At 42.7% G+C, this 20,546-nt stretch overlaps 1 protein-coding gene across 1 annotated transcript; it reads left to right on the forward strand.

Moving 5' to 3' along the window:
• The first annotated feature begins 8,820 nt into the window (after positions 1 to 8,820).
• HDC (histidine decarboxylase) lies at positions 8,821 to 20,546 on the forward strand. Its single transcript, XM_074964790.1, has 12 exons — positions 8,821 to 8,920; positions 10,757 to 10,929; positions 11,467 to 11,580; positions 13,008 to 13,130; positions 14,277 to 14,411; positions 15,257 to 15,400; positions 15,662 to 15,728; positions 16,626 to 16,788; positions 16,889 to 16,979; positions 18,467 to 18,565; positions 19,481 to 19,582; positions 19,782 to 20,546. Exons 1-12 carry the CDS (start codon positions 8,893 to 8,895, stop codon positions 20,526 to 20,528), a joined length of 1,986 nt encoding a protein of 661 aa, XP_074820891.1. The 5' UTR covers positions 8,821 to 8,892; the 3' UTR covers positions 20,529 to 20,546.

Genomic DNA, 20,546 nt, shown 5'->3' on the forward strand with positions numbered 1-20,546 from the left:
AGATGCCTAGTTTGTCTTGGTGAGAGCCACTCTCCTTTGAGATGCTCTGTCTGCAGCTCCTTCACCTTGCAAGCACACAAAGAATAGCAGAACAGGCTACAATCTTTATTCCTTCTAGAAGCTTGGGGTGCAAAGCTTCCTGGATCCAGCACCGCTAAAGGATCTGATCTTAAGGAAGAAAGGCCAGTATTGGTTTCAGATACTTCTGAGTCTAAGAAAAAGACTGTATTGTAAAAGGTACGAGTCTCAGCTCCAGGATCCATTCCCAAGTCATTGGATCAGACTTTTAAGCACTTACCACTGAAGCCTGTGTCAGCCTCTAAGGTAAGAGCCAAACCATGATAGAAGTCATTGGGTCTGACACTCTCAGTTCTGAAGAAGATGATACTGCAGGACGAGATGGCTCTGATTGCTGAAATTAAATCATAATTGGGAGACTCCTTGGATCTGTCAGAAGAGGAGCAGAAACTAATGGATCCTAAACCAAAGACTAAAGTTTTAGAGTGGGATTTATCTCACAAGATTACTTCCTTGTTCAGAGGACCAACATACGTTGGTGAATGCTTTAATAACTGAAAGCCAGACAATGTCAAAATGTGCACTCAGAGCTTCTTTCATTGTTTCAGGTTTGGCAGTGAGGGCAACACCTCTGTTATGTTACTCTATAGACATGTATCACTGAAGTCTTCTCCTCTTCCTCCTGAAATGAAATCTAAAATAGAGAATCTTCCCGTTGAAAGCCAATGGGCTATTTAGTAAGATGGTGGATGAAATATTGGAAAAGATTAAACATGATCCAGAGCAAGATCTTTGAGTCTCTTTCAACCTTATGAAAGAGGAATCCCTGGATCATTTTTTAGCTACCATACAGAGTTTTATCCTCCATCTTTATTGTCTTACTATGTCCAGAAAAAACAACCACAACAGTAATCACCTTCCTCCTTTCAGCCTTAGCCTCAAGTGAGAGCAAAGTATTATTCAGCTTCAGTTTCTCTTCTAAATGTCAGGCCTCAAGTTTGAAATAAGATCAAGACCTTCAGACTAATCAGCAATGAACTTTCCTCCCCATCCTTTGGAAACTGGCTTTCCTATTTCATCAGCCCATGGAATTTATTGCATTGGACTAATGGATTCTAGAGATGATAGAAAAAGGCAATCCCATTCAGTTCAAAATCCTTCCTTCTCTCAACCCTTTCCTATTCTGGGACTTCTGTTATGAAAGCATGTTAAGATCAGAAATTCAGTCTCTGGTACAGTTAGTTAGGAGCAATGGCAGAGGTATTATGGGAGTTCATGAATTAGAGCTTTTATTCCAGATATTTCCTGATACCAAAGAAAGATGGAGGTCTTTGTACAATATTGGACTTGAGCAAGCTTATATCACAAAGTTCCGTTTCCAAATGTTGACATTAGCATTTAGTAATTGCCTGCCTTTCAACCTAGATTTGTTTGCGGCTTAGAATCTAAAGGATGCATATTTCTATGATATTGTATCATTGCAAATATCTCTGTCACAGTGGGGCAAGATCATTTCCGTTCTAATGCCCACAGGAGTCTATTTTAGACCACATTGAATTTTTGTTTACTCTTATCAAGATGATTGATTCCTCAAAGACTCATTGAAAGAACGCTTAAGCTTATCTTAATAAGACTAAAGAATTTTGAAAGTCCCTTAGACTTTTTTTGGTACACTGACAACTACAGAAGTCATGCTATTTCTTCACAGTCACGCACTATGTGGGTTAGACAATGTATAGAAGAGGGATATAGGATTGAATCTAACACTCGACCAGAGCATTGACTACCTCTTTTGTGTTGAGAGATGTAAGGCTTCCACGTGGAGCTCTAGTCATACTTTTACAAAACACTATTCCCAAGACTTCCAACCCTATTAAATTAGGACTCCCAAGTCCCACCATCTGTTCATGGAATACCGCTTGCCAAACTATCCTGAGTAGGACTATGCCAAGGACTATCAAAGAAGAACTGCGGTTCTTCAAAGTGGACTCTGCATAAACACACTCCCTGCTTACCTTTCTCTCTTCTTCGCAGGTCTTTAAAATCATCTGAGGAAGCAGTGGAAACATCTGAGAACTTGGAAAAAAGGGACAGGAGGGGCATGTGAGCACTCTAAAAGGACGGTTCTACCATCTAAACTGCACTGGCCAGTGCATCCCATGAGTGTCGGAGTCCATCTTGAAGAACTCCAGTTACAAGTAACTTCTATTTCTCACCCTTTATTGCATGTTCCATTTTTGAGTCAGATTGCTGAAATGGGATGTGCAAGAAAATGCTCAATATCTAGATTCCTCTGATCTCCCTGACCTTTGTCAATTTGATTATAGACTTGGCTTCAGCACAGATTACTTTAGTCACATTGGTCTTCTCTCTTCCTGGTCAGGACTCAGAAACAGCTTGTATGTGCTTATATGCCATACTGTCACATCATCTTGTTCCATCCCACCGTCAGTTTCACGGGCCAGTCAGAGCTGCTCTATGTGCTGATGGACAGCTTATATTTTCTATTTAAATATTGTTTTTAAAAATTCTAATATTTTACCCACTCCATGACCTTGGTGGAATTAGTCCTGAATTTCAGCTGAGCAAGGGAGAGAAGACTAAGGTCAAATTAGTTGCAACAGTGCAGACCCACTCTGGTGTCACTAACTGTCTTCAACAGAAAGATTACACATGTATGAGGAAGGAAGGGACACTGTGAAATCTTGGTTCTTCGTGATGTTGTATAAAAAAAAGGCACCCAGCTTCCTCTTCAGATCCTCGTTTGAATTTGTAGAGCTGGCAGTTAGAAAAAGAATGTTGTAAACTCAGAAAATTTGACCTGGAAATCATTCTGAGACAGTAAACATGGATTGCCAAGATGCTATTTTTACAAGAATTATTTTCAAGAGCAGTACTGAACTTTAATTGGTGCTTAATTGACATATAGGACTGTGTGTGGAGCCTGTGCACTGGGTAAAAACTATTTTTAACATGAAATTGGAGAGTATGTGACATTTTCATGTCTCTTTGGAATTTGTAGCTGATACAGTATCAGTAAAGAATATAGAAACCCAGCAATAGAATGAAATGTTACCTGTTGATTAGGCACTGCTCCAATTGAACTGTTTCACAATCAAAATAACGTCCGTGTCCTTGCATCTGGCAAAACTTAAATACAGTTTAATCATTGTAAACGCCTAGAAATGATAACAAATTCAGCTCTAGCCTGTAAAGTGATAGTGGAAACATTCGTGTCCATATGGAGGGTTTCCCAAGGCTTTGGCAACACAGACCTATTTAGCAAATAACTAAAAAAAAAAAAAAAAAAAAAGCTTTTCTATTCACACTGCTTCCTGTGAGCAAATATTCCATCCTTCTTGGTCTATAACCAAATCAGTTTGAGTGCAAGGTAACTGTAACAGAGAATTGTTGTTTACTGCAGGTAATATTTGCCATGTGTGCATTTCATTATCATCTATCTAACTTATACCCGTCCTGAATAAGACCTACTATTTGTTCTTTCCTACGCTGAATGAAAAATGCTTGTTCACACGGTGTCATTTTGGAGTGAGAGACGTAAGATAAATGTCATGCGAAACATTTATTACGTGTAGCCTAGGTCCGAAAACATGTTGGAGTAAAATATTGCTCTATGTTTGTTGTTCCATGTTGAAATCATAAATGTAATCAGCAACCCACTTTATTAAAGAAACTTGTTGGAGGCTTATAATAAGATCTGGAATCAGAGAAAATTAACACACTGCCTTTACATGGTTTTAAAACCTTTTAAAATATTTGGAAAGGTTTTATAAGTGTGTGGATCTGAATAGTAATACGTAGCTCTTATATGGTGTTTTTTCATCAGTAGGTCTCAAAGCACCTCATGCTATTTAATGTTTTTAGTCTCTCAACACCGCAGGGAGGTGGGGAAATATTAGTCTCCCCATTTTACAGATGGGGATCTGAGGCACGGAGAGGCTGCTAAGTGATGTGCCTACAGGAAGTCTGTGGGAGAGCAAGGAATTGAACCCAGATCTCAGGTTATTACCGCAACTATTGGACCATCTTGCTGTCTGTATTACAAATAAAGGAATACATACAGTCTCTTGGAAATGTGCCCATAATTCAATCACGTAAGTGAAATGACTGCTGTTCCTTTGTTACACTAGACTCCTGAGGCCCCAGTAAGGGATCAGGGACCCCTTGTGCTAGGAACTGTACAAACATATACCCCTTTGTCATGAGTTTTCAGTAGTACATACTGGAAATAAGGAATAAATCCTTTTAGAGCCAGACGCTTTAAGCATGGGTGTGTTATGGGATTAGGTAGCCCCTTTCTCTCCTTGAGATTCATGGTGAGGAAGCAGCTATTGGAGATGCTGAGTGCATTGGGGTGCCTGCTAGCACTACCAGCAGCACTTAGTGCCCCAGAGGAGGCATATCTAAGTGGGGTCAGGGCACGATTATCTGCTCTGCTCACCAGCAAAGCAGTTGCAGAGTTCGTAGCTACCACAGAAATACCTTAGGTTAGATCTGGTGTGGAACAGGCTGGGTTAGCGCCAAGAGAGGTGGTGGGCTGTGAATTCTCTGCCTCATTCCCCCGTTCCCATTAAAGATGTGGACGTTCCTTACATAAATACTGAGTCTGGATCCTCTGAGGGAAGTTCTGGGGGCAGCCAGCAAGTGGTGGTTGCCCTGGCGGCACAGAATCAATGGAGATGTGCTACCATAGAGGGGGTGAATAGGAGGCAGTGCAGAGTCACAGAGACTCCATAGAATTAGAGTGACCCTTTTCGCCAGCAGTTCCACAGGATCTGTGGATTTTGTGGTCTGTCTCCCCTGTTCATTCTCCTGAAGGGCAAGTTCCCAGCCCATATTCCAAGGGGACAATTTGGAGGACTCTCTGTGAGAAGCAACTCAATGTGTTTCCTTGTCAGTTGCCTGGGTTATTCCCATGCATGCAATCCAAAGAATCTTGGACTATTCTCGGAGCTTGATTAATCTGCATTATAATTCTCTGTTACTCAGGCTGTTCTGGCCAGAGCAAAGAGAAATGAAGTTTTTGTAGCATTCCCCAAATTCTAGTTGTGAGAGTTTGTGTTTGTTCGTTTGCTAAAGGCTCTTTCACAAGCTAATAGCAGATAAATACATTTCTGGCATATTTTTATATGGTGCTTTCATGCTTCTGGTGTGAATGCCTTTGTATCAATGTTCCTTCCTTCACGATATCAATATCTTGATTGTATCATTATTTCTCAGAGCAACTTTGTCATATCTCCAAAACTGCTGTTCCTTATCAAATATCTACTGGAGGCAGAGGCTCTGAGAGATACCCAGAGTTGTTATGCCGTAGGCTGCTTGAGGGGAAACTAACTTGAAACTTCTCTTTATTCCGAAGTGTCCAGGCTGCCATTTAGTACATCCACTATGCAGGCATGAAAGGCAAGCTTCTTTGAAACCCAGTCCTCAGCCTTTTTCATCTTTCACTATGGGACTATTCCCTTTTGACAAATACAATTTTAAGTAAGATTCTAGGTACAGTCCAGGACTGCTTAGTGATAGTGTGGAACAGCAAGCACTCCCGGAGAGAAAAGACTTTGCAGTCAACATTAAAATACAATGGGAAATACACTAGCGGCAAAGGCAGGCGAGGAGGTGTTCTGATCCATAAAGTTGGAAGGGGTGAGACTCTTGAGAGCAATCTCATGGGCTGATTACAGTTCCAAATTAAGGCAGAGGTGTGCTTGATGGGATGCTGGGGACACTACACCAAGCAAAAGTGCTCAAGCACATCACACCAGGGAAGGGCAAGAACAGATATACAGCATGCTCCCAGCTCAGCTCTCTAGGGGCTGTCTGGTCCATGGGGTGGGCATGAGAATGAAATATAACCTAGTCCTATCTGGCTACCATTTGGAAGAGTAGATTATCCAGGAAGGGAATCATCACTGTACAGCATCGATGTTTCCAATTCTACAGTTACAATCACGTATATCTCCTTTCCCTGCAACAGCAGAAGGCAGATTACTTGCATATAGGGTGAGATTTGCTCCTAAACTAGAGCGACTGGGGTCAGTGCAGGGATCTCCACGGGATAGAGTATCAGAGTCAAGGTTCCTGTAGACAAAGTGAGATACATGTAAGAGCCATCCTTATTCATCCTTTCCAACATTGTCTCAGAAAATATTGTTCAAGTCTGAGTCAAACTGTGCTAAGGCTATAACTGTGGAATGGCAGGGAAGAGCAAGAAGCTTGACAGATTCATAGATTCCGAAGCCAGAAGGAACCACTATGATCATCCAGTCTGACCTCCTTTATAACACAGGCCATAGAACATCCCCAAAATATTGCTAGAGCAGATCTTTTAGAAAAATATCCAATCTTCATTTAAAAATTGTCAATAATGGAGCATCAACCATGATCCTTGGTAAACTGTTCCAGTGGTTAATTATTCTCCCTATTAAAATTTTATGCCTTATGTGACGGAGTAGGGAGTGGGGAGTTTTGACCTGGGAATGTTGCGTGGGAGTTTTACTGGTACTGTCTGCATTGGTGCTGGATGGTGGTGGGATATCAGGGTGTGACTTCACTTGAAGGATGATGTGTGAGCACGTATCCTGGAGCCCAGGAGGGGGTTGGGGCCAGGTGACACCTTCTGCCCGGGAAACTGGACAAAGGCTGGAGGAGGAGCTGGGCGATGTGGCTGGGTGAGACTGCTGGAGGGGGTTTCAGTTTGGAGCTGGCTGGGGAAAAGGAGGGAGGCCCAGAACCAGGGTCTGGGCTCCCTACCCCCCAAGGTGGGCCTGACTGAGGGGTTCTGGTTTCCGTACCTACAAGCTCTGTTCTGGACTGTGTTGTCTAATAAACCTGTCTGAGAGTCATGGTGAATCACAAGAAGTGGGGAGTGCCACCAGTTGTCACGGAGTGTGGGGGAGTCAGGGCCCTGCACCCTCCACTTCCTGCTATTCACCGTGGATCTCAGCCAGCCACTAAAACAGAAGGTTTATTAGACGACAGAAACACAGTCCAAAACAGAGCTTATTTCCTGTCTGATTTTGGCTAGCTTCAACTTCCAGCCATTGGATCTTGTTGTACCTTTCTCAGTTGGACTGAAGAGCCCATTATTAAATATTTGTTCCCCCTGGTAGGTTCTAACAGACTGTAATCAAGTCACCACTTAATCTTCTCCTTGTTAAATTAAATAGATTGAGCTCCTTGCGTCTACCACTATAAAGGCAAGGTTTCAAAATCCTTTAACCATTCTCATGACGATGTGTGGATTTCTTATTTTATTCTGTGCTTCCACCCTCTGGTATCTTTTGTGAGTGATCTTCAAGGTTGGTGGAAAGTGCAGGGTTGACGGCCCTGGAGACCAGAGCCTTCTATTAGTCTGTAGAAATGGCAGACCTGACAGCAGCTGTATGAGCTTCCTGCCACTCCACCCTGCCAATGTGCCTCAGCCCTGTTCTGGAGAGACCAGCTCTAGGCAGGAGAAGGTAGGAAGAGCAGCTGGATCTCCAAGGACCACACCATCCCTGGCCACTGTGCTGGATCTGCCAGCAAAGCTGCTGGCTGTGCTGATGGCTTTTTGTAAATGTAGATGCTTACCACTTAGAACTCAGTGGAGAACCCCTCCATTAGCACATATGTATTGAACAGGGGTTCCTATAGGCACGCACCAAGGAGCTATAATCCCACCCCTTCAGTGCTTAACACACAAACTACCCAATTTGAATTAAAACAGTAATTGTGTTAGCTGCCAGTAAGTAGCAGGCTCTTATCCTCCATGGGTCCAGCCTTTACCAGGATGCAGAATTTCATGCACTACACCAATATATGGCCCTGAGGTCACTAGATCGCTATCTGTAATGATTTTGGTCCCTACTGGCCTCAGCCCGGTTCAGCCTCTATAATCCACTGTCACAGCACTCCCTCCTCTCCCCCAGCCCCCTTCGAGACATCCAGTCCCTTCTCACATTTATTATTTGTCAGTATTACCAACCCCAGCCATTCACAAACCATGAGGCAGGCCACCCAAAATCATGAGATTGTGAAAGGAAGGTAGGTAGGAAGGTTGGGGTCTTTTCATTTCCTTTCTCATTGTTGAGGCTTTAGGGTACACTTGGGTCAGATTTTCAAGCTTTTCTTTCCAGCTGTGAACATTAATAAAAATTTTTCCCCCCCAAAAGAAAACTGAGACTCTCACATCACCTCATGCCTCCAGGAGCTTTAAGAAAAATACCAAATATTTCAAGGCTTGCAAGAGTTGGCAACGCTGCTTCTGGCTATTGGGCTACTATGCAATTGTCTGCTGCAGCCCATTAAAGACTGGCCTAGCCCATGATGTAACATGCTAAGCTTTAACAATACTAGGCTGGGTACGAAAGTAAGTGCCACTGAGACTGTTCCCAATGGGCACAGACAATGTGGAAAGGATTCGGTCTGCTTTTATTTATCCCCATGCTGTGTTGGGCTGCTTTTGATACCATCCTTGTCACCCCCATCCTCACCCAAATTGTAAATTGTGTGTCTGGTTTATTTCATGGGGAGTGATTTACTCTGTGGCTGTTGACAGAGACTGAACACCAGCTGCATTCCCAATAGTAAAAAGGGTTAATGCAGAAACAAATCATCTGGAGGAAATTATCTTAGACATCAAAAGAGTGCAGGGAAAACACACATGCACTCTGAGAATCACAGTGGGGAGGAGTTAGATACATAGTTCCCACTACATTAACTTGCCTACGCTAACTGAATGCGTGGGTCTGGCAGATAAAAAGAGGTATAAAGGCTGAAGGATGAGCAGCCAGCAGTGAAGGAGGACAGCGCTGCCTGCAGCCAATTGAAGATTCACAGCCCAGATTGGAGGGGGTGACTTTGGAAGGAGCCATCATGGAACCAGGGGAATACAGACAGAGAGGTGAGTGAGGCAGATCTTCCTGAGGGCCTCTCCAGGCTATCAAAGTGGGTGGCATTTTCTTGCATGGAGGAGAACTGTTGTGGGCTCGGAGTGGTGCATGGCAGTCCAGGTGGGTTCTGTGGAATATCCCCCCCCAAAGATGAGTTTCAGAGGATGGCTCTGATGTCAGTTCATTTCCTTGCTGTTATAAATAAAATACTACAGCAGCCTACGGCACTGGTCCGTAGTCCTGCAGTCTAGAATAACCTTATGGGAGATGGTTATGTTATGTACCGTGGACCAACTGCCAGCCGGATTGACACCCCTGAAACCCTGCTGATGTCAGTGTGGTTGCAGAGATGTAAATCAGGGCACAGCTCAGGCCCATTAAAACATGTCATATAGTTTAAAAGTCCCACACACTCCATGTCTGATGCAGGAAGGTGAGAGTGTCTAGCAAGTGGAGAAGGAGCCCAGAGACATGACTGCTGTCAGGGAGTGATGGGATAGTGCCTGACCAGCACAGAGAGAGAGAGAGGACTATGAAAGGATTGAGCATGATCTTTATTTCTCTGAAACACACCATTTCAGACAATTTCAGTTGAGGCTGAGACTATCTGAATAGCCATCAGTGATTAGACCGTGCACCAAGATACAAGGCACTTGAGAAATACCGTCTGTTTCTTAACACCGACATAGATCTCTTTCTCTGTGATCTCAGAGCTTTTTACAGATATGCTATAAGGGCTCTAGGCCACTTTACAGATGGGACATGGAAGCACAGAGAAGTTAAATGTCTGACCCATTGACAGAGCTGGGACCAGAACTCAGGTCTCCTGGCTCTGGGCTCCCTGCCTTTTCCAGAGAAAAGGCTCTTTTCCTTCATGAGGAATATTCAGAAGCCCTCTGCCTTTGGGAGGCTGTTTCACAAATTTCAGAGTAACAGTAAATTTCAGAGTAACAGCCGTGTTAGTCTGTATTCGCAAAAAGAAAAGGAGTACTTGTGGCACCTTAGAGACTAAATAAATTGGTTAGTCTCTAAGGTGCCACAAGTCCTCCTTTTCTGTTTCACAAATGCATCTCAACTGTGGTGTGCACTATGTGTGTTCTTAGGGGAACAGGAGCGTAAAGGTCCACAAGGCTGTTATAAGTGTAGCAATTGAAACTATTACCATGGAGTCTGGTGATCTTTTATTATATGGGCAAGGAAACAAGTATATTGCCAAGAAAATGCTATCAAGAGGGGTTCTTCCTGGGGGCAGAGAGAGTCTTAAGCAAACTCTTAAGGCACTAGCCAAAGTCAGTTTCTGAGGAGAGAGGCATTTTTAACTAAATTCTAACAATCTGTACTGGAAACCCTGGGGCTACTTTAAAATGATCACGAAAAGAAGCGACTGCCAAGCACAGGGGTCTGTAGTGTAGGTTTCAATGTAGTTGGCATTTTAAGCATTTTACAGACATCAGTGGATTTCCTTTGTCTTCCTGACCTGCTCTTGAGTTAGGGGAGTTGATACCAAGGCACTTTAGAGTTTCCAGCCACTGTACACAGGGGGGACACATGCCACTGAATCCGTTGAAAGCCAAAGCCCATCACTCAGGATTTGCCGTCACTGGGTCACTCCCAGGAGATGTGTGAGATCCACTACAAGAAGCAGGTGACTTACATGGGGAAAACATGGCTCTTTTAATGTACTCAGTTGAGTTTTCCAAGCCTTGATGGCTCTTGTATTCAGTACTGCAGCTATGCATTGAGCAGTTTGATAACTGAGCCCTATCACATGCAAAGAGTGTGTGTGAATTGCTGTGTGCTGTTGTTCCTATGGCCTGACTTCAAAGGGCACATCCTGCCTCTTCCAGGGAAAGAAATGGTGGATTACATTTGCCAGTATCTGAGCAACGTGAGAGAGAGACGGGTGACTCCAGATGTGCAGCCTGGTTACATGAGAGCCCAGCTGCCGGACAGTGCCCCCGTAGAGCCAGACAGCTGGGACAACATCTTCGGAGACATTGAGAAGATTATTATGCCTGGGGTAAGAAATAGAGTAGAACCGGAATCAGGAAAGTGTCATTACCATCCAGTGTGAATATCTGCACCCTGGGAATGAGTAGCTCATAGTGAACTCTACTTAATTAACTAGCACAGGAATTCTAACAGGGGAGAAGATCCATGGGATTACAATTCAATAATGGTGAAATCAACAAGTCACTGTTGCAGCAAACTCCACAAAATACAATTATAAGCCTCCCTGAATAATCTGATGTAATAAAAATAAAGTAACTGTCATGGATGGTTGCCAGAGGACCATTATTTCCTGTTTGAAAATATATGGCTGTATGTTTAATTTAGATAAATACTTCTGGCTTAGTTTGGAGTTTATCTAGTTACTGCATATTACAATCTTTTGACAGTGCTCTTTTGCTGTTGATGTTACGTTTGAAACTTGCTATTATCAGATCTTCAACAGGGAGCTGTGAGCCTTTCCCATCACATTGTGTTAATTTGTATGGCTGGTTCAGATTTCTCTGACATTGTTCTGGATATAATTTCTCTGCATCCTCTGATCTAGGTTGTCCATTGGCAGAGTCCACATATGCACGCCTACTTTCCAGCTCTTACCTCCTGGCCTTCCCTGCTGGGGGACATGCTGGCTGATGCTATTAACTGTTTGGGATTCACATGGGTAAATGTTGATTTTATATAGTTTTGAAATGCTGTTCCTTGGTCTGTATTATGCAGAAGTCCAGACCGGATGATCATAACGGTGTCTTTTGGCTTTAAAATCTATGAATCAATAAATTAATGTATTTAGTTCAAACCATTTTAAGCTGTTTGCACAACTAAAGTATAAAACTGCTTTGAAAAAAAGAATCTCCAATATTTAGATGCAATAATTTCCATGAATGGAGGCAAGAGCAAGAATGATACACCACTAAGGGCTTGTGACGTATAGAGTTGTTCCTGATTAACTGTTCCTAAATGACTCCATATGTGGATACTCTTAATCAGGAACAAGAGTAGGGTTGCTAACTTTGGTTGGATGTGTTCCTGGAGGTTTCCTCACATGACAATCTTTAATTAAAGAAAAGGAGTACTTGTGGCACCTTAGAGACTAACCAATTTATTTGAGCATAAGCTTTCGTGAGCTTCAAAGTGAGCTGTAGCTCACAAAAGCTTATGCTCAAATAAATTGGTTAGTCTCTAAGGTGCCACAAGTACTCCTTTTCTTTTTGCGAATACAAACTAACACGGCTGTTACTCTGAAACCTTTAATTAAAGATTAATCTTTAATTCCTGGAGACTCCAGGACAATCCTGGAGGGTTGGCACCCATAAAAGCCTTGTGCTTATTTAGCTTTACCCAACCGGGGCTAAGCTAAACTACTTTAATGTGTGCTAACCTGCAAGTATAGACAAGCCCTAAGAGGCAAAATGTCAAAAATCAACCATTAGGAAGGCACCTGGTCCCGCTTCCTGTTCCTCTTTGCTCTTGATATGGAAGTAGCAGAGCAACCTCTACTAGCAGTCCCTGTCAATTCCCTTGGGCTTATGTTGTTTTAGACAAGGTCAGTGGGAGTTTGGAGATTGCCCTTTCTCAGCATGGAGGCTCATGTTCCAAAAGTGGTCAAAGTTATTGTGTGTATTGCAGTAGTGATGAGATCAGGGCCCCATTGTGCTAGATGCTGTCCAACGCGTTTGCAATCTAAACAGACAAGACAGACCAAGGGTGGGAGAAAGGAAATGTTATTAAACATATTTTATAGATGAGGAACTTGCCTAAGAGTCTCTGGCAGATGTGGAATTGAATCCAGATCTCCTGAGTCCCAGCCTAGTGTCTTAACCATAGACCATTGCTTCTCTCTCAGAAGTGTCAGTAACTTCTTTTGGGGTATATGGGATATCCTGCCATTTCCCCTGGACATGAATGTCACCACAGCAATCCACGCCTTGTCAAATCCAAACTAGCCTACTGTAATGGATATTTTAAAACCTGTAGTACTGTCACTTAAGGAAAGCCTAGGGTATGAGGTTTACTATCAGAGGGTTACTATCAGAAGGTTTACTATCAGAGGGATTAAAACAGACTGAGTTTATTTGTTCCAATCTCTAGGCCTCCAGTCCAGCCTGTACAGAACTGGAAATGAATGTAATGGATTGGCTGGCGAAAATGCTGGGCCTTCCAGATCTGTTCTTGCACCATCACCCAGACAGCCAGGGAGGAGGAGTATTACAGGTAGGAGAGCTCAGTGGGTGTTTTGCAGAATTGATTTGCACACTTCAGAATGGCTATTCCATTGCTCAAACAAAACTCCCTTTAGAAGTCGGTGGAAGTTTTTACATGGGGTAAAGTTTCCAGGAGTCCTGTGTCTAATTCTGGGTGCCATATTTTAGGAAAGATGTAGATAAACTGGAGAGAGTCCAAGGAAAGCAACAAAAGTGATAAAAAGTTTAGAAAACCTGACCCATGAGGAAAGGTTAAAAAAACCCTCGGCATGTTTGTCTAAAGAAAAGAAGACTGAGAGGGAACCTAATAAGTCTTCAAATATGTGAAGGACTGTTATAAAGAGGATAGTGATCGGTTGTTCTCCATGTCCACTGAAGATAGGACCAAAGGCAGAGGGCTTAATCTGCGGCAAGGGAGATTTAGGGTATATATTAGGAGAAACGTTTAAACTTTAAACTGGTTAAGTTCCGTAATTTTAAAATCCAATTTTTATGTAGAACCATTGCAGAATGGGTCCCTGAGTTACAAGTAGGAGCTATTTCTCTTGGGACCTGTGTTATTGCTAAATGAGGCCAACACAACTTTTCCTTCTGATTTCCTCATTTCACATCACCCTTGTATGCTCCAAAATTATGTGAAACCACCTGGGGATAGAGGACACTTCTCTAGCAACCTTTCTTCACGCCAGTAACCCTGTCCCATTTACTTTGTACTTTGAATGTGTAAGAATTTCAGGATCAGGCCCTGAATTTTAAATTGCTTCCATAAGCCCTCCTCCAATGCCCACTGAAGTCAATGGAAAAACTTCCACTGACTTCAGTGGGCCTTGATCAGGCCCATAATTTCTGTGGATTATACTACTTTATAGCCAAAGGAAAATGTACAGTACTTTCTTCTTGTTAATGCTCTCCTGCTCATTCAAAGCACACATCATTTAAAATGCATCACTTTCTGATGCTGGCCCACAGAGACCAGCAGCACGATGGAGAAGATCAGTGGGGTTCCCCTGCACATGAAATAACTTGTGACAGAAATAAAATAGGGGGTGGAAAGGTGATTGCTTCAGTGACTTTAGCAAACCCATGACAAACTAGCAAGAAAGGAGGAAAACACATCTGGATGTTCTACAATTAATAAGCAGCTGTTTCTTTGCAGAGCACTGTTAGTGAATCAACTTTGATTGCTCTGCTAGCAGCGAGAAAAAACAAAATTCTGGAAATGAAGGTTTCGGAGACAGATACTGATGAATCCACGCTGAACTCCCGTCTTGTTGCTTATGCATCTGATCAGGTAGGTTCCCATTGTTATGAATAAACAAATTAGTTCCTGTGTTATCAGATTGAATAATAACACTTTGCAATTTTATATCAGTAGTCAAAGTACTGTGCTGCTGTGAATGAACCCTGAGGTGGGCGGTGTTAGTCCCATTTTACAGAGGGGGAAACTGAGTCACAGCAAAGTGAAGTGCCTTTCTTAAGGCCACAGAGATCCCCATTCACCTGACTCCCACTCCTGTACTTAGCCCTTCTTCCTTCCCACTATTGGCCAAACCTCCCATGTGCTCCATTCAGAGCACAGAACCTGAGAGATCATCTGTTTCCCCAGGACATACATATTGCCATGGCATAGATGCTCAAGCTGGATCTCCCTCACTATAAATGAGAGGGATGTTCTTGGTAAGGGCCCCCTGTTTTTGGAAATTCCTCTTCTCCCTTGGTTCATCTGTGTCCAGATTTGCTATCCTCTCAGGCACACCGCAAAGCCCATTTCTGTTCTCTCCTTCCTACGTCTCCAGAGGAGGGAATAGAGTGAAGAAGCTTGATTTCTAGGCAGTCCTTTTGGGATCTGAAGTTAAGCAAGAGGTGCACACCTTACAGCATGGATCCCTACCACTTCATTTTAGAAATATTAATAAATAACTGGAGCATGCAACTTCCATGAAATAACTGTTAATTACCCAATGGTTCAACGGAACTTACAAGACTGAATAGTAAAACACAATAATTTAGGGTTTATTAACTTAAATTATTACCGTTATTGCATCTCTAACTTTTGTTGTTGTCCTCTCCTTTCTAACGCCCACAACTTGCTGGGCTTGTGTAGGTTCACACTTTCTTCATTTACTGTTCTTTTAGGCTCATTCCTCAGTTGAAAAGGCTGGTTTGATTGCTCTTGTGAAGATGAAATTTCTGCCTGTGGATGAGAACTTTGCCCTCCGAGGTGAAACCCTGAAGAAAGCCATTGAAGAAGATAGAAACCAAGGCCTAGTGCCTGTCTTTGTAAGTTCTGCTTTCGGGTACTGACATATTGGTGTATTATTATTGTCCATTTAAAAATGTGTCTGAATCACTTTGCTACTATGGTAAACAATAATGAATTCAAGGTAGAAATACATGTGAATAATTTACACTTTGGTCTATTCAAATAAGAAGGTACAATTTCCATTCTGACTGAATTCTTAGCCTGATTAGTTCTTGAATGTGTGGGTCAAAAAAGATTAATTAAATATCCCATCTTGACAAGCCTTTGCTTTCTTCCAGGTCTGTGCGACGTTGGGTACAACTGGTGTCTGCGCTTTTGACAGTCTATCAGAGCTGGGTCCAATTTGTAAGCATCTCTTTAACCATAAGATCATATACAGGCAGTAAAGGGAGGCAAGTGTGGGATTTTTTGTGGAGCCAAGAGCAAACAGGAAACCACTATTCAGCTGACCTTTTAGGGCCTAATCCAAAGACCTTTGGAGTCAGTGGGAATCTCTTCATTAATGTCTGTGATATTTGAATTAAGCCATTAAAATATGTCCTGTTCCAAATGCATGAAATTCACCCACTAGCAGAGGTTCCATGGATGCCCCAATACCAAAGAATCACAGGAGTTCTGCCCTGTGAGGAACAGTGACAGAATGGGTGTGCACGAGTACCCCACAACCTCTGCAGGAGGTGGAATTGGTCTTTGTCCATGCTCCATTTACCCCAGTCTAGAAAAGGTTTTGAAAGTAGGGGCTGGCAGGACATCATTGTGGTCACCAGGTCTATGTTTCAAAGGAGTGGGAAGTGATTGTGGATCCTACTCCAACCCAGGTTCTGACGAGTGGGTGCAGAGAGCCTCGGGTGCTGCTGCTTACACTGCCATTGGTTGGGTGGGGATTCATTCTGCTGCGATCCCCCGACTCTGGCTTTGTCCTGGGGATGTGATGAGGAATTTCACTCACTATCAATACAGATGACAGGACCTCAGACTTTAAGAGGCTGCCTTACAGAGGGGGGAGGATTAGCCAAAGTTCTGTCGTGGAGTAGAGATGGGCCCAGCCAGATCCGATCTTTTCCAGTGGATCCAGGTGTTTGGTGCAGAAACATCTTTGAGATGGACTGGTCTGTCTTGCTTCCAAACTCTTTTCTCTTGTGTCCTAAACAAAATTTAAACCGACTTCTCCAGAATGGAGAAGCTACGTGTTAACCCACTGAGCCACCATGACCCCCCACAGAACATTTTCTATTTCTCCAGGTGCCGCTGCGGGACTCTGGCTTCATATTGATGCTGCCTATGCCGGAACCGCATTTCTCTGCCCTGAATTTCGATTATTTTTGGATGGCATTGAATATGCAGATTCTTTTACTTTCAATCCTTCCAAATGGATGATGGTTCACTTTGACTGCACTGCATTCTGGTGAGTAGAGCAAAACAAGCAAAGGGAACTAACATACAAATTGCAAGGTCTTCCCCTACGGAATTTTTTTACTAAGCACAATTCATTCTATTATTGATAGGGTCAAAGACAAATACAAATTGCAGCAAACCTTCAGTGTTAATCCCCTCTACCTCAGACATGCCAATTCGGGGGCTGCTATTGATTTCATGGTAAGTGGCTATCTGAACCAATACTTGACATTTCCTACAAAATGTTTGAACAGAAATTGCCAGATTCCTAATACTCCTGGAGCTTGTTTCATGTGATGATAAGAATATCTCTAATGCAGAGTATAGAAACAATCATAGTGAAGTGTAAATACAGTTTAAATCGGGGAGCGTAACATGAGCTCTGGCAGTAAGCCTGCATTGAGAGTAAAATTACACAGAAACTCTTCTAGATCAAATATAGAAGCGATAAATGTAGACGCTAGTTAGGATAATCAAACATCACCTGGATATTACAATCTTCTGTTGCCCTGGAAATTTTTTGTCTGTGTGCACTGAGATATTGAGCCAGATCCTCAGTTGATGCAAAGCTCCATTAACTTAACTGGAGCTACATTGAGTGACATCAGCTGAGGATCTAGCCCACTGCCTCAACCAGAAAAAGGTCACTTCCCTGTAATGTATTGTCAGAACAGTTCCAGTGGATGGGGTTCTGACATGTTTGCGGGGCTTATTCTGTTTGTCTTATTCCTACTCTAAACTACAAGAATTATTCTGATACATGACATAGTTATGGGAAAACATGTAAACCATGGAAATTCCTTGATTTGAAACAGCAGTAAAAGAATAAAATATGTTAAATCTTCATTGGGCTGTAAATACAGCTGGTGGTGGTGGTGGGGAGCTAAGAAGCAAATCATTTCAGATCTAGCTAACTAAATCTGAATACCATGTTGCAAAATAATATTCTATAAGACCAGTGTTTCAGCTATGTGCTCATCAAGGTCCTGAAAAAGGCAATTGTTTTCTTTCTTGGTATAGGTATAGCTTATTTCTTTAATTAGCATACATTGCTCCCTCTGGTGGTTAATTTGGACCCATGTAGTTTTGTGGATTCTTTGATATAGTTTCTTTTTTTTTTTTTTTTTTTAATGTAGTCTGGTCCCCCCGTTAGTTGGCTGCCATTGCTTTTTCTAATTTTTCTAGTCTCATTTGTCTCATTCATCCTTTAGGCCCTGATTTGGGCCCTGTCCCTCTTCAGGACAGCAGCTAAGCACATGGACAAGTCAATAGGACTTAAAGTTAAGCATTGCTGTCCTCAACTGCAATCATATTAAGTGTTTTCCTGAATTAGGTCTTTAATCAGTTTATACCGCCCTCTGCACTGTGAACTGGAATAATAAAAATTAGTGATCTTTTACAAAAAGTTAGACACATCTAGGGCACCAACCGCTGTAATATCTGAGTGAAGTCGCCGAAATAGAATGGTTTTTCAGAACACCTGGGAAAATAACTACAGAGAATCTTCCTTTAATGACTGTTTGTTATGCCAATTTCCGCAGTCTTTTTTACACAGATCAAACTCCTTGTCTGAGTATGGGTTACTCAGCTGGGAAGAGGGGTGCAGGACCACACTCTATTATGCTGAAGTGGGACTCTCTTTAAAATTGTTTTTTCAGCTTGTTGATGTGCTGTTGTTTTGTTCACAGCACTGGCAAATTCCACTGAGTCGTCGGTTTCGCTCTTTGAAGCTCTGGTTTGTGATTCGTTCCTTTGGGGTGAAAAAGCTTCAAGCCCATGTCAGACATGTATGTGAATTAACAGGACAAGTGTTAACATATTGATATTATTTTTCAGCATCTGAGTCCATTAAACACAGTTCTGAGGCTGGGTAGCAGAGATCCTCTCGCACATGAAGTTTGTATAAATCTGAATGCTATTGAAAAATGTATGCTGCTTTTAGCCTGTTTGAGGTCTTGACTCTGTAGTTCCTAGGGAGGCAAAATTCTCATTGGATTTGCTAGGAGTTTTGCCTAAATAGGGTTACAGGATTGGGCATACAGACAAAATCTTTTTTTCAATCCTCCACAAACACAAAGCGCTGTCCGTGGGGAAGTGGGTGAGCTATGGAGAGGCCTGGCAAACGGATCCAACACCCCCCTGCACTCCACAAAGCAGGACACTACAGAGGCTTTCTTCGGAACAATGTGGGGGTAGCTCTGGAAGTAGGCAAGGGGGGGCTTCATGGTCAGTGTGTCTACAACTATGCAAATCCAGAGGCCTAAACCCCAGAGTATAAGTACAGGAAGCCACAGTATGATATAGCATCAGCAGAGTGTCTCAACTGGTGATCCACAGCCCAGAAGCATGGGGACAGATTCCATGCTCCAGTGTTCCTCCAGAAAACCCCAGCCAAGCCCGGGGTTGTACACATATCCAAAGGGTTCATCTGTAAGGGTCTGATCCACAACCCATCAAAGTCACAGTCTTTCCATTGACTTCAATGGGTTGTGGATCAGGCTGTGAATGATCAGGCCAGATATTTTGACAACTGAATGAAATCTTTATTACTATGCAAAGCTGAGAACCTCAATGTGTGGGGTTGTGTGGGGTTGTGGTTGGGGAGGGGAGTTGGATTTATTTATCTACTTCATTTTGCATCTTATGCATTGTTTGTTATTCATGAGAAATAACCACTTTAAAAAAAAACATTTAAATTACAGGGCACTGAGATGGCCAAATACTTTGAATCTTTGGTCAGAAGTGATCCCCTCTTTGAAATTCCTGCCAAGAGACACCTCGGACTGGTTGTATTTCGTTTAAAGGTAAAGATGATGATTATTTGTATTAATTCTGGAATGAATCAGCAGTAGCCAGCATCATGTCTCCCAGCTTGATTGCTATGGGTAAGGGTTATATGAAGGAATGTAACAAGATCACTGGCAATTGTTACAGACTGTTGTAGATCTCTAATATGCAAAGTCCACTGTAATATACATTTCTTCTTATATATTTTTAAAACAGGGTCCTAACTGGCTGACAGAAAAGGTCTTGAAAGAACTGAGTAAATCTGGCAGCCTCTTCCTAATTCCAGCCACCATTCATGACAAGTTCATCATCCGCTTTACTGTAACATCTCAGTTCACAACCAGAGAGGACATTCTGCGAGACTGGCACATCATCCAACAAACTGCAGCCCAAATCATTAGCCAGCATTACATGCTGCATCCCAGCAACTCTGCTGATGGGGCCAAAATCCCCAACATAATAAGTAACCCCAGTCCTATTGCTGATCACGGTACTTCTCCGTCTCACACGGAGGTAGGAGAACACAAAGTGTCTTTCAGAAAGATAATAGTGCAGCCTAAAAAGGTAGCAGTCAGTCCCACTACATGTGTGGTCAGTCAACACCTGGAAGCCCAAGTGGACCCTCTGGATGACTGCTTTCCAGAAGATGTCCCAGACGTCACCAAACATAAATTATCCTCTTTCCTATTCAGCTACTTATCTGTACAAGACAAGAAAAAGACAGCCCGCTCCCTCAGCTGCAACAGTGTGCCAACCATCAACCACCCGAAGGCAGCAGCCTCTGAGAAAAATGGTTCTCACCCCTGTGATAAAATTCTTTCCAAGCTGCCCAAAGAGGTCATGATGCTCAAAAAAAGTGCCTTCAGAAAACTGATCAAGTTCTACAGCGTCCCTAGCTTTCCCGAATGCAGCATTCAGTGTGGCATTCAGCTGCCTTGCTGTCCTCTGCAAGCAATTGTTTAACAAGTGAAATAGATTGGC

Source organism: Natator depressus, chromosome 10 (genome assembly GCF_965152275.1).
Source record: "Natator depressus isolate rNatDep1 chromosome 10, rNatDep2.hap1, whole genome shotgun sequence".
In the NCBI taxonomy this organism is placed as follows: domain Eukaryota; kingdom Metazoa; phylum Chordata; order Testudines; family Cheloniidae; genus Natator; species Natator depressus.

Excerpts from the sequence above, each read along its gene's own strand:
- HDC (XM_074964790.1), top strand. The coding sequence starts at position 8,893 with ATGGAACCAGGGGAATACAGACAGAGAG. Across the intron at positions 13,131-14,276 it reads AGGGAGGAGGAGTATTACAG|AGCACTGTTAGTGAATCAAC; the intron begins GTAGGAGAGCTC and ends GTTTCTTTGCAG. Across the intron at positions 19,583-19,781 it reads TGGTTGTATTTCGTTTAAAG|GGTCCTAACTGGCTGACAGA; the intron begins GTAAAGATGATG and ends TTTTTAAAACAG.